Source organism: Apiospora marii (assembly GCF_038362585.1).
Source record: "Apiospora marii strain CBS 49790 chromosome Unknown utg000005l_segment0_segment0, whole genome shotgun sequence".
In the NCBI taxonomy this organism is placed as follows: Eukaryota; Fungi; Ascomycota; class Sordariomycetes; order Amphisphaeriales; family Apiosporaceae; genus Apiospora; species Apiospora marii.
Genome location: NW_027117377.1, coordinates 407968 through 433406, shown reverse-complemented (window position 1 = coordinate 433406; position 25439 = coordinate 407968). Strand labels below are relative to the sequence as shown.

General features: G+C 52.2%; 11 protein-coding genes across 11 annotated transcripts; 5 read left to right on the top strand and 6 right to left on the bottom strand.

Moving 5' to 3' along the window:
- Window positions 1-3768: 3768 nt before the first annotated feature.
- On the bottom strand, window positions 3769-6176 carry PG985_008051 (uncharacterized protein; the record flags this gene model as incomplete). The annotated part of the gene is given in 3 exon segments (XM_066827819.1): window positions 3769-4275; window positions 4377-5184; window positions 5203-6176. 3 exon segments carry the CDS (start codon window positions 6174-6176, stop codon window positions 3769-3771), a joined length of 2289 nt encoding a protein of 762 aa, XP_066682731.1.
- Window positions 6177-7656: 1480 nt separating this feature from the next.
- On the bottom strand, window positions 7657-8948 carry PG985_008050 (uncharacterized protein; the record flags this gene model as incomplete). The annotated part of the gene is made up of 3 exons (XM_066827818.1): window positions 7657-8237; window positions 8301-8694; window positions 8775-8948. 3 exons carry the CDS (start codon window positions 8946-8948, stop codon window positions 7657-7659), a joined length of 1149 nt encoding a protein of 382 aa, XP_066682730.1.
- Window positions 8949-9716: 768 nt separating this feature from the next.
- Window positions 9717-10038, top strand: PG985_008049 (uncharacterized protein; the record flags this gene model as incomplete). The annotated part of the gene is made up of 2 exons (XM_066827817.1): window positions 9717-9813; window positions 9887-10038. 2 exons carry the CDS (start codon window positions 9717-9719, stop codon window positions 10036-10038), a joined length of 249 nt encoding a protein of 82 aa, XP_066682729.1.
- Window positions 10039-11572: 1534 nt separating this feature from the next.
- Window positions 11573-12841, bottom strand: PG985_008048 (uncharacterized protein; the record flags this gene model as incomplete). Its single annotated transcript, XM_066827816.1, has 1 exon — window positions 11573-12841. One exon carries the CDS (start codon window positions 12839-12841, stop codon window positions 11573-11575), a length of 1269 nt encoding a protein of 422 aa, XP_066682728.1.
- A 709-nt stretch (window positions 12842-13550) lies between these two features.
- PG985_008047 (uncharacterized protein) lies at window positions 13551-14053 on the top strand (the record flags this gene model as incomplete). Its single annotated transcript, XM_066827815.1, has 2 exons — window positions 13551-13565; window positions 13685-14053. The coding sequence occupies 2 exons, from the start codon at window positions 13551-13553 to the stop codon at window positions 14051-14053; spliced, it is 384 nt and encodes a 127-aa protein (XP_066682727.1).
- Window positions 14054-15195: 1142 nt separating this feature from the next.
- Window positions 15196-15948, bottom strand: PG985_008046 (uncharacterized protein; the record flags this gene model as incomplete). The annotated part of the gene is made up of 2 exons (XM_066827814.1): window positions 15196-15767; window positions 15921-15948. The coding sequence occupies 2 exons, from the start codon at window positions 15946-15948 to the stop codon at window positions 15196-15198; spliced, it is 600 nt and encodes a 199-aa protein (XP_066682726.1).
- Window positions 15949-17680: 1732 nt separating this feature from the next.
- On the top strand, window positions 17681-18262 carry PG985_008045 (uncharacterized protein; the record flags this gene model as incomplete). The annotated part of the gene is made up of 1 exon (XM_066827813.1): window positions 17681-18262. The coding sequence occupies one exon, from the start codon at window positions 17681-17683 to the stop codon at window positions 18260-18262; it is 582 nt and encodes a 193-aa protein (XP_066682725.1).
- A 1419-nt stretch (window positions 18263-19681) lies between these two features.
- On the bottom strand, window positions 19682-20146 carry PG985_008044 (uncharacterized protein; the record flags this gene model as incomplete). Its single annotated transcript, XM_066827812.1, has 1 exon — window positions 19682-20146. The coding sequence occupies one exon, from the start codon at window positions 20144-20146 to the stop codon at window positions 19682-19684; it is 465 nt and encodes a 154-aa protein (XP_066682724.1).
- A 1220-nt stretch (window positions 20147-21366) lies between these two features.
- On the bottom strand, window positions 21367-21987 carry PG985_008043 (uncharacterized protein; the record flags this gene model as incomplete). The annotated part of the gene is made up of 1 exon (XM_066827811.1): window positions 21367-21987. One exon carries the CDS (start codon window positions 21985-21987, stop codon window positions 21367-21369), a length of 621 nt encoding a protein of 206 aa, XP_066682723.1.
- Window positions 21988-23082: 1095 nt separating this feature from the next.
- PG985_008042 (uncharacterized protein) lies at window positions 23083-23646 on the top strand (the record flags this gene model as incomplete). Its single annotated transcript, XM_066827810.1, has 1 exon — window positions 23083-23646. One exon carries the CDS (start codon window positions 23083-23085, stop codon window positions 23644-23646), a length of 564 nt encoding a protein of 187 aa, XP_066682722.1.
- A 1110-nt stretch (window positions 23647-24756) lies between these two features.
- Window positions 24757-25353, top strand: PG985_008041 (uncharacterized protein; the record flags this gene model as incomplete). The annotated part of the gene is made up of 1 exon (XM_066827809.1): window positions 24757-25353. One exon carries the CDS (start codon window positions 24757-24759, stop codon window positions 25351-25353), a length of 597 nt encoding a protein of 198 aa, XP_066682721.1.
- Window positions 25354-25439: the final 86 nt, after the last annotated feature.

Here is a 25439-nt window from a genome sequence, read left to right as displayed (position 1 = left end):
GCTCCTCGAATACCAGCTCGAATGCTAGCTGGCTCGAATATTAACTAGTTCGAATGCTAGCTCGAAAGTGTGTATGGCCCGGTCGGCGACGAGGGTGATAGAAGCACGGGGTCGAAACCGATTAATCGACGGCCCTTTTAGCTAAAAAAAAGTATATAAACGGCTTAGGGGGCGTTAGAAATAGTCTAAATTAGGGGTGTTATGAGAAAAAAAAGATAAAAATCTATTTGTTTTAGCGCATTATTACAGTGTTACCTATATTTAGCCGTCCTGCTGACCACTTTTGGACCAGCAACTACCGTAGACACGGACATTTCCGTCTTTTCAATTGCAATATTGCCGGGCATCACCATTGATTATCGGGTACGAGGCCGGATGCTTGAAGTGATTGATTGTGACCAACGAGTCACGACAGCCAACTACTCAAATCAGTTTGGATGTGACGAACAGGGAAGAGCTTAGGGAGCTTAAGCATGGTGCCAGGGTTGAATTTTTAAGCCGCCTAGCCACAACAAGCTGTAGCTCGCCGGGCAGGACCCGGGACCGGGGTTCACCTGAACCTCTCCCCTCAGGGTTTAACTTCCACAACTCTGGGAAGAGTCGTGATTGGCCGTCACACCCTCAACCACACAGCAAATGGAGGTGACGGCTTCCTTCAATCTTGACAGAGTGTGTGACGAGAAAGAAAAACCAGGGAGGCAGGCGGGGCAGGCAAACTGGCAGACTGGGCAGAACACGGCCTGTCTGTCTTGTCTCTGTCTCTCTTCCACCCCCATCTCCGTCGTCACCTTTCGAACCCCTGCTGCGCAAATGTCTTGGGTGTCGCGCGTTGGCGACTCGCGAGTCTGTCTGCGACTGGACGCGCAACGTGATTTCGTTTCCATGGATGCAACCAACGTCCTAATCGAGCTACCAACGCGAAGTTAGCAACAGGCCCCGAAAGCCATCACCTACTGTACGCGTACAATCCCCATCCTAGATGATATCGCAATCTATTGAATGGGTATCGACATTTGATATTTGGGAGAACTGTTTCCTCGATGCAAGGATTTCACCTGTGAAGAACATGCCGATTGTTGCGTTGTTCTTTTGTGGCCTGATAGTTTTTAATCAATTCAGACACGCATGTTCAATCTCGAGATTGGTGCATCGCCCCTCTCCGGTCGCTAATCGCGCGGCCTCCAGTTTTGCCAAAGTGCTTGCATGAAGGATCATCCCCCAAACGAAGCCCACCGTGATAGGGCGATGGGCGTTCTACTTTGCGCCCATTTCTTCTGCTGAACTGTCAAAAGAAACATCTGGGGTGCTGCTTGCTTGTTTTAGCGCTTGTCTGGGGCGCCCGCCCGACGCCCAGGGCTAACTGGAATTAAGTAATGTCCGCAACACGCTCGCTAACGGCCGGAGTTGCAGCCCAGCCGTGCAAGCTTCTGGGCCCAGCTGAGCTGCGCTGGAACTGGCAACGCTTATCGTCCCACTTGGGCGACACCATGGTCAGAAGAGCAGCACTCTACCGCAAATATGACCTTTTGTGGTAAAGTGGCAGCGGACTCATTGAGTGGTATTTCGTATCCGATCAGCAATAGATATATGTACGAATGATGCAGGTGCACTCCTTGTGGGCACTCGGAGCATTTTGAGGCCCATTTCGAGATGAAGGGGCCCCCCGGAGCCATATTCCATAAATAGGGCATTTCTGGTCTGTGTCCTTCGCCAGATCCCTTCTGCCACAGCAACAGCCACGTTGACTTACAGCTAGAAGAAGCACAGGACTCGAACATTCGGACAAAAGCGATAATACGGGACCAAATCCTCAATTGCCAGGACAACTTCAACTTCGCACCGACGGCGAAACCATTTTGCACCTCCCTCGTAGGATCGCGCTATCACTGAGTAGCGCCAGACATCGTGCATTAGTGGGCAAAGTCAGGGTGGTTTCATCGGTTGATCCCGCCGTAGTGCTTTTCCCCCCTCGCCCGATGATGCAAACGACTCCCAGCGTCATCCCAAACTCAAGCTACCTACTGACCAGAGGTGTATAATTCCAATGTGACAGAGTGATGGTCGTACGGGCAGAATTGGGAGTTGAAATTTGAGGGGCCACACGAGCGGTAGAAAGCGGACTGCTGTCAGTGTCAGATGTAGATAACAAATGGCTGGGACTGAGTAAGACTTGACGCAGATAGGTGCGACAATCAGCCAATGAGGAAGTTATCAGGCCACAAAGCTGGCTCACATATTCGACTCGGCTTTGGCTTCCCCATCCCAATCACACGACGCGGAGATGGAGGTGTCCTGGCCTTCTTCACCATCAACCCATCCGCATGCTGGCTAAATGAGGGATCCCGCCCGTCTCCAGTCGGGGCGCTGCGGGAGGGCCCTCAGTCGCTCTCATTCGGCGCCGTCCACCGAATGAGAGCTGTGCCGGCTCCCACTTTTCCCCGCGGCCCCCACTGGCGATTGGCATCGTGTCCTGTCAGTCAGTCGCCCATGCATACATATCGCATGGAGCCGTGTAAGAACTAAGGCAACTACAGTCGGATTCGGCGGTTACATGCAGCATCGAACACTGGAGCGATCCGATTGCAGACGGGGCCTCTCCTCCATCCATTGCGTGATCCCAACCATTTCTGGAGAGGGTGGTGTCTCGGGCTGCAACGCTGTTTGGGCATCCACCTACATGCGTCTTGATACCCGAAAGGGCAATTTGAGAGGTATATATGGTTGGCAGAGGCAGGCAGAGGGTGCAGTGCAGCTCTATCAACTCGTCCTACGTGTCAGGTCTCTGACCATGCATACATATCTGTACGTCGGCCATTGGTCTCTGGTCAGCTGGCTGTCTCGGATACTAGTCTCGCCAGCGTCGGCAAGTCTGCACACTTTCCCCTTGGGACCTCCAAACGAACGGTTCGACGATGCAGCGATTTGGCCGTACTGTCTTCAACCTGAGTGCCTGGTCTCAGTTATTTACGGTCTTTCATCCGAGTTGGTGATTGGCCTTCCTGGTTGGCTGGCGAGGGTGCTGCTGATTGGCTCCTTGAGCCATCAGAACAGTTGAGGAACCCAAAAGAATCGTTCGAGATCTAACTATCGTATTTAACCTACCAGAAGACACTGTGTGTGTCTTGAATCAAATAGACAGGGAAGTGTTGGTTGATGCACGCTTCAGGGGCTCCCATGGGTTCTAGAGTGGTGGTGTCTTCCCACGACCCATGGCGTACACGTCAACTTTGTCAACAACACGCACAACTTCAGCAAAGTATTCATTCTAACATGATTGATAGACCATTCCAACAAGACCGTCGTGTTGTAACGGACCGCCAGAAACCATAAAGTCTATTCTAGCCTTATCCGGTATGGGAAACGGGCAAAGGGGGCGAAGCCCGAAAGACTGCATTGCACTATGTCCAACCACAGTAGATAGTACGTATCCAACTATTTCAAGATTAGAAAGAGACCGACGGTGTAAGAGAATGTCAAGTAACGACTAAAGTTGGGCCTGATCCTAAAACAGCTCCTTCGCGCCCAAATGCCCCTACTTGCTTGCCAATACCATGTTCAAATCAACTCGCGGAATGTCCTTCTTTTCAACGGCCTGAATAAGTGCTACTTTCTAATGCCTCTTTGTATCTCGGCCCCATTGACTTGGTCGCATGGGTTCTGGTGTCTGGCATTTGCTTCTGGGCCGCTTCCCGGCACTGGTCCACTTGACCTCATTGGCACTTGATCGGTATTCTCCATAGATATCATCGAGACTCTATGCGATTCCGGTCATTCATTTGCCCCAAGGACCAAGTTTGACTCGTCTCCAGCCTCGGAGGTGTGCCCTGGCTCGATGGAGGCATGCTCGGCGTCCGCATTAGTCACAGTATCCTCTGACGCTTCGGAGGAACCCTGCAGGCTGACCACTGTTGCAGTTTGGCTGTTGACTGCTTCGGGCTTGGCCTCTTCTCCCAGGAGTCCGCGACTGAGTCTTGGGTACTTAAGGTCGTCGATATCAAGGTCAGCCAGTCGATCCTCGGGGCGCGTAACAGGAACCGTATCGGTGCAGCCACTCCATTTGCCATATCCAAGCTCGTCCTGTGCAAGACGATGGAGTTGTAGCGCGCCGTTCGTCCGCCATTCCAAGTATTCGTACTGCCTGTACTTTTGTCGTGTGTGCAAACAGCGCATGATGGGATCCAAAGCGAACGACATCAAAACAATAAGTGCTCCCAAGATGAACGTAAACAAGAGCCCGAAAAGGCTGAATGAAGCAAACCCAGAGTGTCGAATTTTCTGTTTGCGTATTAGCAAAAGTAACAAGACATCATCGCTCACCTTCTCATATAAAGTGATCAGGCTTCGAAGACTGAAGTAGTAGCTTGATATGAACGTACCTGGCTTTGACAGAGATGACGCTCTTGGTCGTTACCTGGCATGACAATGGAACTTTGCAGGTTGGCATCTGCACGACTGTACCCTAATGCCGTATCAACAAAGGCAGCCTGATGGAGAGCCAGTGTCGTATTCCACCAGTTCGTCACATCCAGATGCCACTGTTGTTTGGATATACTCAGCTGAACACCGGAAGCCAGTAACGTTTGGGATGCTAATGCCTTGGCCGCAAATGTCATCAGCATATTATAGATACCGGACTTGCTCAGGGTGTTTATTTTCGCAGCCCAGTCAAGCCTGTTTCCGCGTTCAGTGTCTGGGACAGAGGCATCTGCGGAATCGAAATCATCCACAGTCAGATTGAAAAGGGGGTAGGCGCCAGCCGTAGCGTCCATCCAACCTGCGAGTGGTCCGCAACCTTCCGGGACCCCATACTCTGGATTGCACCACTGGAACTGCTGTTTGCAACCTAGCGGGGAGGCTGCTTCGGCGGTCATATATGCTTTACCAGCTGTTTTGGCATGGGCTGATCCCAAGATTCCCCGAGCCCGAGTCGCGTTATACCAGGTGTCATCCGACTTCTGGGCAAACACGACTCCGTTACCAGATAAGAAGACAATGATTATGTCCCCGTCCACAGACGCGATAGCATGACCGGGGACAAAAGTGCTTTCGTTTTGGACCAATGAACCATTATACGATCTCGATGACTGGGCACTATGTATAAAACTATTAGTTATATTCCGTATATGTGCATAGCATCTATGGATACCAGAGGTTATCCACATCTTGGTACCATCGTGGAAGTGACTTGGAAATTATGTGTACCTTACTCGAAAGTTCAGCCCGGTATTCGTATTTTGCGACTGCGAGTACTGGGCCTGCAAATCTGGCACCGAATATGTGAAGTCAAGTGACGTCTTGTTAACGGCGGTAGCACTATGGCCTCCGTAACTGTACCCGACAAAGGTCTTGTTAAGGTGGCTGTAACTGGTTGTATAGTCTTCAGTTCTTAACGGGGCACAGGACAGTACCTGCCTCCACATGAACCTCTGTTCTCGGGGAGCATTGAGACCCAGATGATCATTACTGTCAAGATAGCCTGTGTCCAGGCGTATGTTTGTATCATTCTCGCGACATACACCTGGCGTAAACGGACATCCAGAATTGCTATCAGACGTAGTCGGAAGGCTCTGAACAACAAATCGATTGCAATCAAACAAGTTGGTACCCTGATTTGTGTAGCACTGTTGTACGTAATTTGCTGCGTCGTTCATCTTATTTGCCATCCAGGTATTTATCGCAAGAGTTGAGTTAATGTTGGTATTGTCCAGCGACCAAGTCAACAGGCCGCAGTCGTCGCCTTTTATTAACACCTCGTCGCCCATGGCAGAGGTGATCTGGGAGGAGTAACCGCCGGCAACTGTGAACCCTACTATGAACAAGATGGCAAAAACGAGGAGGGGTAGAAGACGAAGAATTGCCTTGACGTGCAACTTGCGCCACGTCCAGGCAAGAAGTAAGAGGGAGAAAAGGCCCGAGTCGGGGCTTGGGGAGTTCCGAAGGACGACTTGTCGTTGGTGATAGATGGCGTCCTGGGCGCCTTTCTTAGAAGTGCAGGTGTGAAAGGCGAAGCAAAGCATCTTCCAGAGCCGGGAAGCGACAAAAGGCACAAATATGGCGGTGAACGCAATCAGGATGTTACCACTCTTCTGAGTCGTGGTCAATGTCGCGCCCATGACGGCAGAGCCTCGGGACCAGTTGGTCCAGACACCCAAGTAAACCCGATCATCTGTATCCATCGTGTCTGATCACTTGCCAGTATATATACGAAGACGTGTATATGGTACTGGTAGACCAAGCACTTAAATGTTCGTTTGTTGGAGGTAACCTGTTCCCCGTGGGCCTTCCATTAACGCCAAGTCGATGTGGAATGTATGGGTAAAGGTAAGAAGAAGTAATAGTGGAAAGAAGTCAAGGAGTTCTACTTCCGATTAATGGCCCGATCCGAAAAGCAATGTCTAGTGGGATGATAGCTGACTAGTAGTGACAAGAGAGCAGGAAAGCCTCCAGTGGCTGGTTGTGTTCATGCTGATAGACTGCCTGGACAAAACGGTTGTGACAACCTGCCCTGTCTAATGTAGGCGAGTCTGTGTACATATAGATCGCACATTATGAGCAGGAAAGGTATTACACCGAGGATGGTTTCACAATTGCCCCCTAACCATTTGGGCCCCCAACCAGTATGCAAGTAAGCAGGTGCAGCTTTTCAGCTTATCAAGGCTGGCACCAATAACCAGCTGGAGATAGAAACAACAACAAGGCTCGTACGCGGCCCGTGTTTCAATGACGCATTCAATCTAAATCTCTGACAGGATGTGGTAACACCGTATCTTTTCGTACGGGCGAGGAGGCAGAATACGACGATAGATATATATAGTACGCCGTGCAGCCCAACCGCATGAGTTAAAGCTACGCACGTGATTGGATATCCATCTCGGTGAAATTGACCCCCAAAGGGATCTACATGAACCGCCCCCAACTGCCTGGGGGCGCGGCTCTCTCTTTTAACCGTGGCAATTCTCCCAGATATTGAACCTCGCAGGTTCTGCCCCAGAGACGCTTAAATCTATTATAGTAATTAATACCAGAGACGCCAAGGATCAGCAGAAAGAAGTAGGAAAAACGTTCGCGTGACCTATCGACTCTCGGTGTCAGCATTTACTCTTCTTAAGGTGAATAGAATGTTTTAAGAGGGAATAGCAGAATTTTTGGAATAAGCGGTTATTCCATCCCCCGTGAGACACTGGACTAACGTGGAATAAACACTAGAATAGGAAGGAATAAACACCGAAAGCCGCTTACTCCATTCGGTGCCAATTCCGCTCGCAGTCGCAGCCGTCCGATCACAACCAGCCGGTGAGGCTAGAGGTGGCTTCCCTTGTCTTACGGCGTGAAGGAGGGGGTGGGGTCGACGAGGGAGAGGACTCCTAGCCGGAAGGGAGGCCTTGCCGGGGAATGGTGGCCGGCGAAGGGAGGGTGTGCCGCATTGAATGGCGTCCAAGTGAGGAGAACTGGCGATGGGAGTTTATACTGGATTCGATTGGGAAAGGTGCTGGCATCGATGAAGATGGAGTAGCTGGCGCTGACGGGGCAGCTGATGACGGATGTTGGCGTACACGGTATCTTTCGATACGACTTGATACTACATAGCGCGAAGCGCTCATGGTTCATTGAATATATTATCGCTACTAGACTGCTAGCTACAAGCCACTCATCATTTCAAGGAGTATACTTCTTCCACCCATCCGCCCGATTGTCCTCGCGCAACTCCTCGTTCTTGACATGGACCTCGGTCCGCTTGTAAATCCCTCCGTTGGCGTCCGGACGCGGGGCCAGGCCCGCCTGCATCTCGATGCCGTTGGTCAGGGGCACCTCGTCGGTCTCGCCGTCGCGGAACCCGGACCGCCCCGCCGAGATCTGGGACTGGAACGTGTCGTTGTCGGTGGCGCGGCGGTACTGGGCCCGGACAGGCGTCTGTTTCTTCGAGTTCGAGTTCGAAGCCGCTGTCGGGTGCAGCGAGAGGCCGAGCAGCCAGAGGCACTGCTCGAAGACGGGCTTGCAGAAGGGCGTGCAGGCGGCGATGATGCCGAGGATCAGCTCCAGGATGGTCCAGGTGCTGATGGTGATGTTGAGCCCGATGGCGTCCTGCCCGGGCATAGCAAACTTCTCGACCGCCAAGATCTTGACTAGCGACGTGGCGGCCGCGACCACGCCTAGCGACATCAGGACGCCGATCACGATGCGTTCGCGCCGAGGCAGGTTCAGGTTCCACAGGAAAACGATAGGGGCCAGGGACAGCACTTGAAGGAAACGAAAAGTCAGCGGCTATTTCATATCGAAAATGGCAACCACGCCAAACTCACTAATATCGGTACTTATGCTAACAACCGCCCCGATCAGTGCCGCCGTCGTCTGGGCGTCGGGCCCGGTGCAGCTGACGGTCTCGGGGGGCTCGGGGAAGTCGCCCCAGGAGGCGCGCATGGGGCGGCAGGAGAAGATGGAGAACCAGAAGTTGCCGAAGCCGTAGCCGGCGGCCAGGAAGATGTTGGACCAGATGAAGACGCTGAACCAGAAGGTCTGCCGGATGTGCAGAAGCGTGAAGCCGATGGCGGCCTTGATGAAGGCCAGCGACATGCCCCAGACGGCGATGGCGAGGTAGGCGCCCCGGAAGCCGTTGAAGACGGCCGCCGTCTCCTTGACGCCGGGGGTCAGGAACATCTGCGGCATCAGGAGGCCCCAGTCCGCGACGGCGAGAGCCTGTGTTGTATGAAGAGAACTTTGGTTAGCTTCATTCATTCCCACACGTCGAGAGAAGGAATGCAGCCCAGGTGACCTACCCAGCCTATTGTGATGCACGTATCCGACCAAAAACTTTTCCTCCTGGCGCTTTTCAACATGCGATATACAAATGTCGCGGTGGCCAGCGTCATCAGCGGTATCGTCACGCCGTAGAAGACCTGGGCGAGGCGCACGGCATTTTCGCTGATCTCGAAAAGAATCGGCGGGGGCATGTCGTTATCGCGGGCGGTGATTCGGTACACGGGTAGTCGGGTATTAATCGGGTGATCCGGATCTCGGAAGCATCGGTTGTGACCAGTCAGTCAAATCTGTCGGTTGAGCCTCTCCATGGTTAAGAGAAGAAGGAGATGGTTTCCTTCTTGGGAAGTAGGCGAGTCCCTTCCTTATTTGACGACGGGACCGTTTTCGTCCTTGTGCATAGTCGCGTTGCGGGACTGGAGCGGACGCTCGGACTCGGAGCGTACGCTCGGGCTTCCTCTTCCAAGTCGCATCTCGGGGCGACTAGACCGGGGGGGTGCGGGGGTGTTCGCCTGTCCAACTTCCCCCTTTCTTCTTTTCTTTCAATCGAGCAGGAATAAATAGCTGGGAGGCTGGCTAGGCCGAGGAGAGTCGGGCCCCTTTATTCACTCTTGAGCGACGAGGCGTGAATAATCATCTAGTCATTTGACAACCTTTTGGACCAACGTGGTTTTTCATTTCGAGACCCTGTTATCTCTGACGCTCATCCACTCATCGGACCAGATTGGATCCGATCAGCATCCATCCATCGGACTGTTACCTTGATTCTGGAATAGCGTGGGCAGAATCTGTCGCGTGCGGGATCCACCTGCAGGCATTGTCGCGTCATGATCCCTGCCGTCTCGGGGCGGAGCCGACTCTGCAACGGTGGTCCGAAACTCTAATCCCGCTTGCCCGCCTTCTACCGGTCCTTTTCGCACAAGAACAAGGCAACAAGAAGCGAGATGCCACATGGTATAGGTATGGCTGGAAGGCTTGAATATCGGGGCCAGCAGGAAGGGACCCGAGTGGGCGCCCGATACTGGCCCGAGAAGACCCAGGACATCAGAGCGATAGCTGGTGCGTGCTTGCTGACCAGGAGGGCAAGTTCTTGTACGTGACACATAACGACACAGGCCCGATCTTGACCAAGATTGCGACCTTCCTCCACATGGCCAACGCGTCAAGGTGAGGAACGGTACCTGCATCACGGGCCAGTGGACGTGCCAAGACACGGCCGTCGAGGCCGAGGACTTCCCGAGAGCCGAGGAAGATTTTGGACAGGCGGGGATGGGGATCAAGTAAATGAAGATCGGCCACGCCTTTGTACGGAATCGACTTCCCGAAGATGCACTTGGGAAGCGTCTCGGACACTGTCGGTAATTCCGGCAAGAACAAGTACGCCGTTAGGACCCACCGCTAGCGTGGAATCATCTCTCTACCAAGATTAAGTAGTGGAGGAACCCACTGCCGACTGACCTTCCCTCCCTGATGTTCTTTTTGCTACATTACGTTTGTACTTAGTTCACGGTCGTCGTGCTTTGCTTCTAAGGAATACAGGCCACTATTGGGAATTTACGTCTCCGATCACCATGATGACCAAAACTTAATAATCAGCAAAAATACCAGGGACGCCCAAGACGAGGACGACGACCGCGACAATAACGATTCAGCCGACGTTTCATGGCGCTTCCGCAGGCTTTGGGGGCCGTCTGTCCAGTGTTGGAATGCTTTGGAGAGTTTCGAAGGTATCGGGTATGATACCATGTTTCTAAGCTGACTATTTTTTGACGTAATCTGCCCTTCACAAGTTTTTTGTTTCTACCGGGGAGCCTTGGTATGAATCGAAAAAAGAAGAAAAAGAAGCATTCTTCCCAGCGGGCTTTGGGGGCCCTGTTGGATCTGCGAGGTCGATGTCCGTTCTAGATCCCGGCGGAGGAGACGACCAGGGTTGACCAACAGTTCTCGAGAAATCGGCAGGGAACTTTGAAAAGTGCACGACTCTTTTCCAATCAGATCGAGCCACACGAGGCTGCTCCAACCCATGTCGGAGGCCTCCTTCAGCTGGCAACAGGCGATGTTGTTCTTCCTCAACTTTCTTGTCGTTGCCTGCGAGTTGGACCATGCGGCTCAAGATCGAATCCCGCATGTTATGAAGCCTTCTTTCGGATTATATATGGCCTAGCAGCGTGCTACCGCCTGATTTCATGAAGAATTACAGATTTCCACTTTCCTTACGAGGGAGGGCGGATAGCGGCTCTCGGGCCGCGGGTTTTAATTAAGATGTCTAGTATACTATGCCCAGTGTAGTAAACTCTTCGGTACGCTACTATTAAGACCTAACTTCACCGATGCTGAACGGGGATGGACAATGTCTTTATTGCAAATAGTATTGGCCAAGGTAATGACCAATGTCGGGTTGACCGGCTTATAGCAGCCGGCCCAATCAGACCGATAACATCGGCATTACCACAGGGGTGCTCAACCTCCCCAAAGTTGTGTATCCGCGAGAAAGCCCCAGACTCAACATATCTTGCAGTGACCGCAGAGAGTTTGACGTAGTGGATCGCAAATCTTGACGCCCCATTACTTTACCTACTTGCATTATGCCGCAAATATTCGGGACCTCGACCGCAGGCAGTGTATCAAGCTACCTTGTGTCAGGAACCCCAGGAGGCTTCAGCATAGGTAAGCTTGACCAATAATACGAAGTTGACCGCCCCTTGTTCTTCCTCAAGTCACTTATAATAAGTCCTCGTTCGTCCGCGTCCGTCAGTCTTGGTCAGCCTCGGAATTTGCCGACAACACCCACCGGCAGCGCCCCGACTTGGCGGCGGGGTCAATCTTCCCAGACATCGCATGTAGCCGGTTTTGCCCCCGACACCATGCTGTGCCACACGAACGCGTACTTGAAGCTCCCCCAGTCCCCAATCTGGCGCGGGTTGCCCAGCAGCCCCCGGCCCCGCAGCCTCTCCTCGCCCCAGAACGCGAACCCGAGCCCCATGACCCGCGCGAGCTCCCACCAGCCCAGATGGCCCGCCAGTCTCGGCCAGGCCAGGCACGCCGCCGACGGCTGGGCCAGCAGCTTGTCGCCCCGGACCTCGTGGCGCGGGAGCAGCCACCACTCGCTCGCACGCGACACCTGTAGGCCACCTGGCACCTCGTCGGGCCAGTGGCACCCGTGCGCCCGCTCCAGGTACTGGGCGGCGCTGTATATCTCGTCCTTCTCGGGGCGACGATGGGGATTCGGGTTGAGAACGTGCGTGGGGTCGTAGAGGAATAGGAGCTGCGTCTGGCCGTAGCTGCGCAGCGTATCCACGTCGTCGGCCGGCCAGGTGTTGAGGAGGTTGGCCCGGGCCGCCCTCCGCAGGTCGTACAGGAGCTGCAGACGCCAAAAGGCCCGCGCAGCGCGCTGCTCTTCGACCCAGGAGGGCGGGCCGGGGTCCCGCGGCTTGATGGGTATGCCGCCGAACTCGTCCAGGGCCTTGGCGTCGTTGATGTACGGCCCCATGCGGCAGCCCCTCAGGAAGGCCTTCTTGGTTATGGCCGGGATGGCCGGGCAGGTAGACTCGAAGCGAGCCAGGTAGAACCTTAGGCAGTCCATCGATAGCCAGTTGAGCCTTCGGTAGGTCGCTATCAGACTGCGGACCACCTTCGGGAGTGTATCTTTGGGCAGCGACTTCGGCATAAAGTAGCCGGGCGTGGCCCTGCCGCGGCGGGTGGTTTTCCACCAGAAGGGATCGACGACCTTTTCGCAGAATTCGGATAGGCTGTGGACGGGAAATCGGCCGGAGCGGATGGCGGCCATCATGTAGAACATGACCCGGATGTAGGCGCACGTGACACCTGATTCAACCGCGTGGGGGCCATGGTGGATCTCTTCACTTCTGTTCGGACGATGGTTGTAGGTGACGACGAGTTGGTAATCGCAGGCGAGTATGGTTTCGGTGATTTCTACAGCGTACTCATCAAAGATGCGATAGGCGGTTGGCGATGCATGGAGGACGCTGTCAAGGGATGTTAGATCCGGTAGGCCTCTGAGGACTTTTAGTAGAAGCTCCGTCGGGAGCAACTCGAACAGACAGCTTCTGTTTTGAAAGTCAGCCATGATTGTGTTGGATAACGATGCGATAGCCGGTTATTGATCGACTGGCACACACGATGCACCCAATGCAATAAATTAGCAGTACCGGTGAGCTGGCTCGCGGCAAGCGGTTGTTGGTGGCTCATGCGGGGCGTTATTAGGCAGCCTTCCCGGGGGTTTATCCACTGAAACAGGACACACAGCCGCTGATTGGCCCCGCCCAAGCGCAAGTAAGCGCTGCACTGCCAGGCGCCCGCGCCAAAAAGCCCCCCATTCAACGACACAGCGTCGCGTAAAATAAAACGAATCACGGTGGGCATGCTAACTAAACAATCACGAATGTCAAAATAAGTTTGAGGAACATTACTTCGGATGATACTGCTGTCAGAAGATGTACTACCTATCATCTAATGTATCTGACAGAATCAGGATGTCTTCTTTCCACTGTTGTGCCAGGTGCGACGTACAATATAGAACGATGCCCAATCAAGTCGGTTGGTGTGTACCGACGATCCAGTCCATCACAAGGACATCTATTCTCGCACCGTGACGTATCACACGCCATAACTCGTACATAGCAAAATTCGTAGTGGGAAGCTGTGATTTCTAGTTAGCGACAACATGGTTCATATGGATGTGAAAGGGATATGATATGTGAGACTTACCTGAGCAAAGAAACAATACCAATCACTTTCTGTATGGTGCGTGCCGATAGTAGGTTCTGGCTTTCCTGATGGCGCGTGTCGTGGTATGGATGTGGACTGCCCATCCATCGCTGCCAAGTGGTCCCTCCATCTCGTGATAGTTGTGCTCGAGCTCAACTTCGGCAGGGTTCATGCCGTCGCTCATGATGCCAGCTTGTAACAGGACGAGGTCGTGGAGGACGATGTTCATCATGCCCAGCTCAGGAATGCAGGCCACGAGATCATCGCCGACAAAAGCGAAGAAGTACCTCTGGGAGGCGGCGTGCTTGCTCCAGTGGTGAACGCCAGTCATGCTTCCATCCTCGAAAGTCTGGTCGACCTCGGAGCGGTGGACCTCAACCACCCCGGCGCGCTTGGCTTCCTGCTTAGCTTCTCTGATGGCACTGGCGTAGTCGAACTTGTACGTGGGCCTGACTTTGACGCGGGGCCTCACGACGTTCTGACGGGCGGCGGCGGAAGCCTGGGACACGACATTCTGACGTGCGGAGGCGGACGCCTGGGAGGGCCGGAGGACGGGCCTGACGCCACTTGAGCTGTTCTGCTGAGTCGCGACGGGAGGAAGGGCGCGCTTGGGGGTGCGTATCTTAATTCTAGGCGGGCTGATGCCACCGTCCTCTTGCTTCTTGGCGCCGATGCCTGGGTCGCTGTCGTAATGCATTGTTATGAGCTCCTCGTCGGACGACTCGTCATCCGAGATCCGAATGCGATGGGGATGCGGGACTTTCTTGTAGCGCCGCATGGCGAATGAAATTACTGGTGATGTAAAATTCGGTGGCTTGAGTGATGACGTGCGGAAGGGAATCGTCTCTCGTGTCGGTCGAGATGCTCAGTAGTAATGAATGGTTGGTTTTGTTGCTTTATAACGGTGGCATCCGATGGAGATGGTAAAGCGATGGAGACTTGTGAATGCGAGGAAATAAAGCCTTCTGATGAAGGGATGTGCGAGACGAGGAAGGACAATCGCCGAGCACCTGGCGCTGGCAATTGTACAGCATGATTTTACTTGCTGTAAGACTGAAAGGGGATTAGCGTAGTTTTGACTGATTCTCAAGCGTCTGTGGACCAATAGTAAAAGAGCTTTATATAAAATACCTAGGCGCGATCACAGGAAGCTTACCACTGGCCTCTGCTCTAACAACCACTGGCAACTTACCTGTGAACTGTACCTACCTTTTATATCAGTGAAAAGATTGCAGAAAGAGTACCTAAACGGGTAAGGTCAATAATCTGAACCAATCAAAAACAAGGTGACCTGACCAGTTTGCTTGTTTTCCCCTGTGCTATAGGCAGGACCCACCCTGATAACACCCTATGCACCTGTAAAGTGGTTGCTATCTCGAACAATCACATTAAATACAGAAAAGAATTCGTGATTGCAGCGCTCGGCAGATCAGCCAGTTACTGATTGTGACAACCTTTGGAGGCATAAATGCACCCCTCCTCTCCCACCTTCATCCTGACTGTCCTTCTCCTCCTTCTCCCCATCACTTCACCACAACTGATCAGTGACACCACACCACACACAACGCACTTGTTCCATCATACTCTTTTGCTATATAGCAAAGAACAAAAACAAAAAAACACATCCATCATACCAAGCTTTCTTGAGAACCAAGAAAGCAATTCATTCCCACATCACAACTCCCACCGCGGTAACAGCTTTCCATCACATCTCTACGAAAAAACATCACCATGCCTTCCCAGTGCATCAAGAACATGGAGAACTCCTCGCTGAGCAACCTCCCTGCGAACCGCTCGCGAACTACCGCCAGCACCGCCAGCACCGAGCAGGAGAAGAAGAGCAACGTCACCCCTTCCCGCAAGCGATACCGCCAGTACGACTGGGTGATGGACTTCGAGGCCGCTGGCATCGTGGCCATTCCCACCCTCGACGTCGGCCGGGTCATCGAAAACGGGAAGATTGAGCACGTCATCAACCTGCCGACGCATGGCCCAGACAACTACATCATTTATGATGGAACCGATGTCGTCGCTTGTGTTCGCGACCGCCTCAAGACCTTTGCCCTCGTGAACCGTCTGGCTAAGCTTCAAATTGGCCGCGCGCAGGACGCCCCGAACCCTGAGAGTGTCGCGGTCGATGTCGACTACAAGAACCTGACCCGCGCCAAGGATGACCAGCGCTGGGTCATCTACATTCACCCCAAGGCAGGCTCTGGCGCCAAGAGGGCCAAGGTGAACTAGTCGCGAGAATTTCACGGTATGCTGCTGAGCTTGGATTGGTAAGTCTAGTTGATTGTTGAGTTTATCAAATAAAACACCGCTAACAAGGAGATCCAGCTACTCGTTATTGAAGTTGGATTGTTGGATTATTGGCGTTGAATGGCGGATTACCGCAAGCGATGTTTTCTACGGATGGTTAAGGGCTGGAATTTTGGCACACAGCAGTCGCAAGGAATCGTTGTCCATTAGAGCGGAACTTTTTGGGATCAAGCGACGACTTGGGAATGTCAGATATGGCCAATGCCTGGATGCGAGACTCTTAGACAGCAATGATGAATTGAGCTTCAGCTAAACCAAGTACCAATGTGATTTTTCCAGTGCCGTTTCTGCTGTAATTTCTCTCTCCTCTTCACCCCATCATGGCCTTGCGTGACCAACACCACCCAACGTTGACATATTGAGGTTCTGTTTCATTTCTACCTAACCACCATACCTTGGGCCGACCAGTACCCGCGCGTCCCTTGGCGCAAGACCTCCAACCCGGCTATCAAGCAACAGGACAACAGCATGAAGCAGCCCATCCAGGTTAACCCGCCCCGACAGCAGCCATCGACCCCGCAGTCCTGCCAAGGAGGAAGTGGCAAAGGAAACCAAGCCTCGCCCTGTTGGTATGGTTCACTTCTCCTTCAGTGGTGCCAAGCTGGAACCAGAAGAGCAGCTAGAGCGCCGAGGAACAGCGCCGAAGGGAGAGAGCCGGGCTCCCCGATCCCACTATTCTGCCTGAATCACATTTGAGCAATGTCACCAAGGATGGCAAAGTTATCGGCGTCTACAACCTGGGCAAAGATGGCGTCAGACAATTTATTCCCTAACGCGCCTAATGGGGGCCCGATCTACTAATTGCCTGCTTCTCATTGCTACAGGAGTCCATTGGTATCATCTATCTAGCAGTCAAATTACTTTCATGTCACCGCGGTAGATCCAGCGTTGTATCACCGACGTGCTTGGCTGATAATGGTCAGAAGACTGGCAAGCAGCAAGCGTCTGAGCAACGTGGAGGTGGACTGGCTCACTGGCGGGCAGCAGCCGACTTCCAGCGTGTGTTCTTTGCAACTGGCACGGCTACATGAGCATGGCTCATGCTGGAGATCACGAGTAGGATCCACGACGATGGTTGGTATTCAGAGCCATAGACTCCCGTAGTAATGATCTTCGATTAAAAATACCTAAAGTACCATGATGTTTTGTGTTCCAAGGCGCCGTGCGCCGAATCACTTTGCCTTCAGGAACACGGCTGATTTGGAACGCGTCGATGTAATTAAAACGTGAAAGATATGTAAAGTGTCGAAACTGTGATTTGTGTTCGAAGGGTACCTTTCCACTTTCAGAACGAGCAGGAACAAATTGAATACATGTTTGCTAGAAATAAGTCTGACCCAATCAAAAATTACCTGCTACTGTAACAACCACCTTCGACCTACCGATACAGGCCTCTGTAGCAATCTCTACAGCATCATCTGCTGTAACAATCAAAACAATCAGACCCACATTTACTGATTCTACTGATCCTGCCTCCGAACCTGCCTCACTGGAAAGACATAAATTCAGACCTTCCTCCAGCATCATTCAGAATTCTCTCCCTCTTCCTCTCTTCTTTCAACCTGACACGTCTGATGAACAGATTAGATACACCCACACTCATTCAACACAACATCTTCTCTCTCTAGTCTCATCATTCATTTCCTTCAACCAGCTTTTCGTCGTCAACCAATATCACCACGACCACCTCAAGCTCAACAGTGAAACGAACCACCACACCATACATCACACCACACGTGATCCATCTTCTACCATTGCTATATAGCAATTGAACCAAACCTCATCCACCATTCTGAGCTTTCTTGACACTCAAGATCGCACTTCATACCCACATTCTTCATCGCAGTAGAAAGCACCTCCACATTTCTACTCAGCAATCATGTCTCGCTTCGGAAAGTACCAGCAGGTCCCCTCCAACGACCCTTCATCCGTCAACGAGACCAAGCCCTTGGGCACCGGTCGCAGCACTTCTGCCAAGTCGACTAAGCCCATCAAGTCGACCAAGATCATCACATCCAAAAACTCCCCCACCACTGCTGAGGAGGCAACTGAGCTGGACAAGAAGCACCCAGTTCTCACCCCTCGCAAGGCGCCCGCGTACAATTGGGCCGCCAATTTTGACGCTTTGGAGGAACAGGCCGAGGCTGCCGGCATCGTGTCGCTGCCCACCGTCGACGTGGGCCGCGTCATTGTAGATGGCCAGATCACCCATACCTGCAACCTTCCGATGTATGGACCCGACAATTACATTGTCTACGATGGTACCGACGTGGTGGCTTGCGTCCGAGACAGGGCCAAGTCTTATCCCTTCATTGAGCGCCTTGCCAAGCATCACATCGGCCGCCGCGTGAACAGCACTTACCGGCACCCCGGCGAGCTCGAGCTCGACGTCACCTTTAAGAGCTTGGCGCGTTCCAAGGGCTGGGTGATCTACCTTCGCCCCAAGAAGAACAAGGCTTAGGTGCCAAACGAGCATTACGGTTTACTACGGGCTCTTGACAGGTAAGTTTCTTCGATTGATGAGTTTCATAAAATCTAGAACCCTGCTAACTACCAATTTCAGCAGTCCTGTACGAATGAGATGAATTAACCTTCCGAGAAGGTTGGAAAGGACTGAATCTTGGACATACTGCAGCCGCGAGGGATGATTGGCTTTGGCGCCTGGCATGACTTTGGGAGGGAGAAATAGATATGTATTTGATGACAGATACGGTCATCGAGAATGAATTACTACGAGAATGGTTGACTCCCACTATGGAATGAGCTCGAGCATCAAATAAGTGCCCATATGTTTTTTCCCAGTGTCTTTTGTGTAATGTCCCACGTTTCTTCGCCCCGCCACAGCCTTCTGCGGCCGATCTCATCCAGCATTGGCATATCAAGACTGTATGACCTTCAATTCTAACAGACCACGGTGCCTTGGTTCGATACCCATCTGCAGTTCATTGAAGTAAACCGTCCCACCCAGCCATTAAGCAAAATGATAACAACATGAAGTAGACTGGCCAGAAAGACCGCCGCGCCGCTGGTTTGGCTTCCTCATCGTCGACAACCGCCAAGCAGGAAGAGAAGAGCAACATACACACCCCCACCTTGGAGCAGCTCCAAGGGAAAAAGAGCAGAGCTCCCCGACTCCGAGAGGCTGCCCAATATGACCTTGGGTAATTGTGTGAGCCTGTAACAGAACTGGCTCGACTTGTTGTTATAACCTTGTTCTATTCTCGCAGCCCGTCTCTTTCGCGGTCCACTCAAAGCACGGGGAGATCAGCTTATGTGTAAGGGTTACTTACTACCCGACGTCCTGTTGCACATTGCCATAAGGCCTCGCGTACTAGCTCACATTAGGTGTCAGGTACCTAAAGCTACTAGAATGCGTGCCACGATTCGTTCACAGCTCCTTCACTTGCATAGGGTTATAAATCTGAGATGAAAGGTACCCCGCGGGGTCGGTACTGCACGTAGCTAGCATGAGCTTGCATTCAATGTACATAATAATCAATCAAAGTCACGTAACCAGGATCTTCTCCGACTCCGTTTCTCCCTGTTCCATAACACCCTTCTCCATCAAGATCAACATCGGCATCAAATTCCATCATCAATCATAAAGATCCATCAACATCCCTGGAAGCATACAAATACATCGTCCTTCTCAAGCACATCTGCTTTTCTCTACTTCTCTACTTCTCCGCTTTCTTGTCAACAAGCAACGTCACTACCAACTACCAATCCTCTTCATCAACAATCATCACTGCCATCAGTCACGATACCTCGATTCGGTCGCAACCCTCCTATGTCTGCTATCAAGCACGAAGACGTGAAGCAGGAAGACTTGAAGCAGGAGGATCTCAGTCAAGAGGATCTGAAGCAAGAGAACACCACGTCAACACCTCGTAAGCGCCCGACTCGCTACCCTGGCTACCACTGGGACTCCGCCATCCACGAAGCCAAGGAGAAGGCGCGCAGTGAAGGCATCGCCGAGCTTCCCGCCTCTCGCGTTGGCCGCGTCTTCCAGGATGGCCAGCTGATCTCCTTCATTGACACGAATCCCTTCGGTGAGCGCGAGTTCATTGCCTACGACGGTTACGACGTCTTGGCCAGTGTTTGGGAGCCGGCCTTGATCAACGAACTGCTCTACGACCTCGCCAGTCTGCACATCGGACGCAAGGCTCAAAGCCAGCACCCGGACGACATTGACCTTAACGTTACTACCGCGATGATGAAGGATGACGAGGGCTCCTTCTGCGGCTGGGCTGTCATGTTCCACCCCGAGGTTCCTCCCGGCAAGAAGCGAAAGCAGGCCGATGACCAGAACCACAGCAAGCAGATGAAGCGACGCACTGAGCATTGAGCAATGCAGCGGCGTCTACCTGTCAATGGTAAGTGCACTAGAAGATGATACCCGAGTTATGGCATCTGGCTAATCAAACTTGGGCAGCATTTGGGTCACAGACCTTGCATTCGACCCCAACACTCCTCGCGAGTCCACATTCCCAGCGATGATCACTTGACACACTGCAGCCCACGATACTTGCTGCCATTCGCTTAAGGTTTATGGGAGGAAACCTTGTAAGATATTATGTACAACATGGGAATGGATAAATGCGAACATTTGCATTACGGAATCGTATCAAGAGATGGGGGCATTTTTGATCGACCCGAGGCAGGCACGACCATTCTGGCAAGTTCTGGCATTCATTTTATTGGATGAGAAGCAGCATATGAATGCGGAACCTTGAGATTAGGATTGGATTACTGAGACAGCTGGTCCTTGCGGCACTTGAGATAGCCCAACAAATACGAACAGCCTTTGCCCTGGATGACTTGTAAAAACGACTTTTTTTCATTTGTTCTGGTGATGTGCCAAGTGCTTCACAGCTTTACATCGTAGCCCATGATAACGTGAGTAAGAGGTGGCTCGAATGCAAGTGCATTCGTGTTGTTGAATTCCTCCTACTTGAAGGACAGGCACCTTCATATTCACGGGCAAAGGGTCCTTCCTAGCCAAGTCACCCTTCGAGCACAACACATTGAGGTTGTATTTTCCACAATTTCCACATTGCCGAAGCAGTGAGAAGCAGAGAATTAAGATAAATTGTAGCAAGGGAGGAAGTTCCTAAAATTACAATCCTGAAAATGCGCAAATCACTTAACGGAAGCAACTAGAGAGGTGTGTGTATGTGTATCAATTGCGGTGAGAAACAGCACGATGGTCTGTATCCTCGAATTCATCTCTGCCAACCCTATGTAGGTTTCCATAGTCCTGTGTGACGCCTAGTGCGTTCATTGCTATAATACACATGTCCGTTCTGCCTGTCCAGCAATGATCCATAAACTCGCGTTTATTCTACCCAGCAGTTTTCCTCGTGGGAGAACACTCCAGTTCGCGCTGATTATCTGCCGCGAAGGAGTTAGCATCGGTAGCAATCTTGGAGCACGATTATAATTGTATTCTTACCATATCCAGCGATTCGTAATACAATATGCCAAGCAGAATCCACAGTTTCCGCTCTTCACCAAAGCCAGTGGATGAATCGTAGTCATCTTGAGACATGGTTGAGGTGGTGTTTAGGCGCGTCGGGCGCGCTTCTTCTGGCCCTGGTTCGACTTTGCTGGATCCTCGACTAACATCTTGACAGCCCATCCGCCTCCCAGGTTGCCCTTCATCTTGATGCGGCTCACATCAAGCTCGTGGTCATGCGGGTGCGACCAGCCGAGTCTCTCGCCGATGTAGAGCCTAGCAAGGTCGTGTACAGCCGTCTCCATCTCAAAGTCCTCGACGCGAGCGAGGATATCGAGTCCGTCGTAGACGATAAAGTTTTGGGCCGGGCGGGCCTTTTCCATGTCGAAGAGACCGATCAGTTGGCCTGCCTCGACCACACGACCGACCTGCATTGCGGGAATATCGTCGATTCCCAGGCTGCGGGCGTGCTTAGATGCCTGTGTGACTGCCTCATCCCACTTGTATGCAACCCGAGCTCGGGGGTGGTGGGTGCGGGCACGCTTCATGCCGGTCTGGTCCTCTTGCTTGATGGCGACTTGGTCGTCATCATCGGTGGTGTAGTCGCTTGCAGCTTGAGAGGCAATGCGTCGGAGAGGCTTCTTCTCGTCCTTATCCCCCTTCTTGATGTAGGCGCTTGAGGCCTGGCTGTCGAGGGCCTCCCGCTTGACCTTGACGTCACGAGGCATTGTGATGAATGAATGAATGGAGTAGGAGTTGGTGACGAGGTGTGAGTGGTTTTGTTTTTGGTTGACAAGTGACGAAGGAACTGGTATGATGACGCGCTGGGTCGCGATGAAAATTCAATGTGAAGGTTCACGGTGAAGCTTGGTAGAGATTGGTAGAGAAGAGAAAAAAGGTGACAAAAGTGAAAGCAGATTGGTCTGGATGAGAGGCGCAATTTATATGTGTCCGGAGAGCTGGAGATGTGGATGTGGATGTGGATGTTGATGTTGATGTTGATTAGGAGCGGAGGAAGATCCGGGGAGGGACCTGGGGAAGGAGGGGAGTATTTATGCCTTTCCAGAGGGCTCGGGATCAGTAAGTGTGATTCGATTCACTGATCTGATTGACTTAAACTGAAGCTGTACCGTGGATTGTTTGGTGAATCGAAAGTGATTGTCACGAGAGCTTGTGGTGGATTTAGGGGTTTGCTCCCCCCTAAAGCTGTTTCGGTACCGTATAATTGTGGGGCGCCTTTCCGTTTTTGGAATAATCAGGAATTGAATAATCACCAGCTTCTACTGATTCGACCTAATTGGGGAATAACCACTGCTATAATCAACTAAACCAGGCCTCTGTAGCAACCTCTGTAGCAACATCTACAGCAGTCTCTACTGCAACAACCAGAACAATCACTAAATACAGCAAACAAATCCACATTCACTGATCCCGCCTCTGATCTCGCCTCTCTGGAGAGACATAAATAGACGCCTTCCTCCAACACTATTCTGCTTCCTCCTCTTCCTCTTCCTCTCAACCATCAGTACGTCTGAACACATCAGAACACCTCAACATCAACATCCATCTCCATCTCCATCTCTGGAAGCTTATAAATAAATCTTCCTTCCCACACCACTTTCCTCTCTTTCTCACGTCATCTTTTCACCTTGGTCGTCAAACAACTCCATCGCAAGTCTCGATCGCGACCCTCCATTGCATCTTGCCTGACAGTCACAACGTACTATTGTTGTTGTTGTCGTCAAAACATCGCTCCATCGTTCCTTAACAAACCAAAACAAATCACCACAACCAGAACTTCCACCGCGCTCTGTTTCGCCAAGATGTCTCGTGAACAGATTTCTGCCAAGTTCGGCCAGGTCGAGCAGTTGCCCGACTTGTTCGGCAACGGCGAAGCCTCCGACCATCTCATCAAGCGCGAGGCCAGCACCGAGAAGAAGGGCCAGAATACCAAGAAGCGAGCCTACAAGTGGGACCACGAGAAGAAGTACGCCATCGCCAAGGCTCGAGGTCTTGGAATTGCAGAGCTCCCGGAGAATCAAGTTGGTCAGACCTATTATCAGCGCAAGCTGACGGGCCTGTACCACATCAACTCGACTGGGACTGGCGAGAAGCTTTACAGCTTCATCATGTACGACGGCCTTGACGTCTTCGCACGCGTTCATAACACCAACATGGAGAACGCAGCCTACGACCTTGCCGCTCTCCATATCGGCCAGAAGCTTGAGTGGTTCCATCCTAACGACTATGATCTCGTGGTCAGCAAGGTCGAGATGACGGGTGTCCATTCAGGCAACTTCGCAATCAAGATGTCGCCGCCTATAGACCAGCTGAACCAACATATCAAGACCAAGAAGATGCGGAAGGAATCTGCCTCTGTCGCCTAAGAGCGGCCAATCAGAAAACACACCAAACCATAAAACAACAACACGAGATGGGAAAGTGACTTGTTTACACTTCGACGGCCACATAGTTCCTGAAGATGATGTACGATATGATATGAACCGCTGATCTTGGTAAGTTAAGTCTTCACCCGAATTTGTTACTGTAACTAACCGGCCTACGACAGCGCATCAGCTACCGATGCCCCTCCTTCACTACGACGGTGCTTGTCTGCCTACGTCGACATCAAGGATGATGAGAACCCTTACGAATCGATATGTTTTACGTCCCACCCGGCAACTTCACTACAGCACACACTCTAGTCCTTCCCCCTGCCGAGCAGTTGCCAGTGGTTTCGTACGAGACAGTCTCCCTCATGCTCTTCGGAGGAAACAAGCTTTGGTATAAAAGGCGGGGAAATTGGATCATTACTGGATCGCCGGGGAGATGATTTTATATTAGGAACAGATATAGAAATGGAAATTCTGGACTGCATTGGATGGGATTCTCTACATAAATAATACAGCTGTGTACATTTCTATTTGTCGGGATACTGCATCTCGTGATTATGCATCATTACAACATCCTCTCGTCTTACCTGTGCGGTGCCTGGTTTCATTTGTTCATTTTCCTAGTCAATTTCTTCTTGTATTCAATTGCATAAGGCCTAAAGCACCCCGCCATCAACTATTTATAGCTCCGCTCCGAAACCCAGTGCTCGGTCTACACAACAGCTTTGCTACGTACACATAAATTGACGCCTCTCTCCAGGCATCATTCTACTTCCTCCTCTTAACATCAACATGAATTCCCATCTTCTTTTCCACACCACTCTTCGTTCTCTCTTGTCATCTTTCCATCTGGAAAACAAAACAATTCACCACTACTTATCACATTCATCCCTCGCGCCTCTGCATCGCGTCTCACCATTGCGCCTCTTCACCGCGACTTGCTTCCTCTAAGCACACTCTCAGCACCACCATACAGACCTGCTACGCAGCAGAAACGACACTTCTTTGCCACAAGACGCTACTGTTGTTACCATTACAACTACGTCATTTTTACCCATCAAAACACAGACATCCACAACCTTGTCGGTCACCCACTTGAACAAGATGCCTCGTGGAGAGCCTAGCCAGTCCAGCCAGGCCAGCCTGATCAGCCGTTTCGGCCAAATCTCCCAGCTCCCCGACGTGTTTGTCCAGGAGGGATCATCCAGCGATGCGATGATTAAGCAGGAGGGCCAGGGCACCAAGAAGCGCGCCTTGAGCCGCCAGCCGTCGGCCCAAGCCGAATACAAGTGGAATGAGGAGCGCGACCGCGCTACCGCCAAAGCCCGCCGTCTCGGGCTCACCGAGCTTCCGGCCAACGAAGTCGCTCAGGTCATCAAGGATGACACGCTGACGGCCATTCTCCACGCCAACTGGAAGCAGGAACAACTCGACGCCTTCTTTCATTACGAGGGCCTGGAGGTCTTGGCCCGTGTGGTCAACGATGACATGCAGGCGATCGTCCGCCGCCTCGCAGCTCTTCACATTGGTGACCGGCTCTATTGGTCCCACCCGGACGAGCAAGATCTTCAGGTCAGCGTTGTCCAGATGAAGGGACTGAACTCGTGTGCTTACGCCATGAAGGTGTCTCCTCCCGAGGAGTACATGGTCCAGGCCCTTCGAGTCAAGCGCATGCGAGAAGCCCGCGCCCGCAACAACTAAGTGCGACCGGACACGCTCAACAAAACAACCCACAACAAAAGCACGAGATGGCAGGTTGGCTTGCAACCGGCAGCCTAAAAGCACTA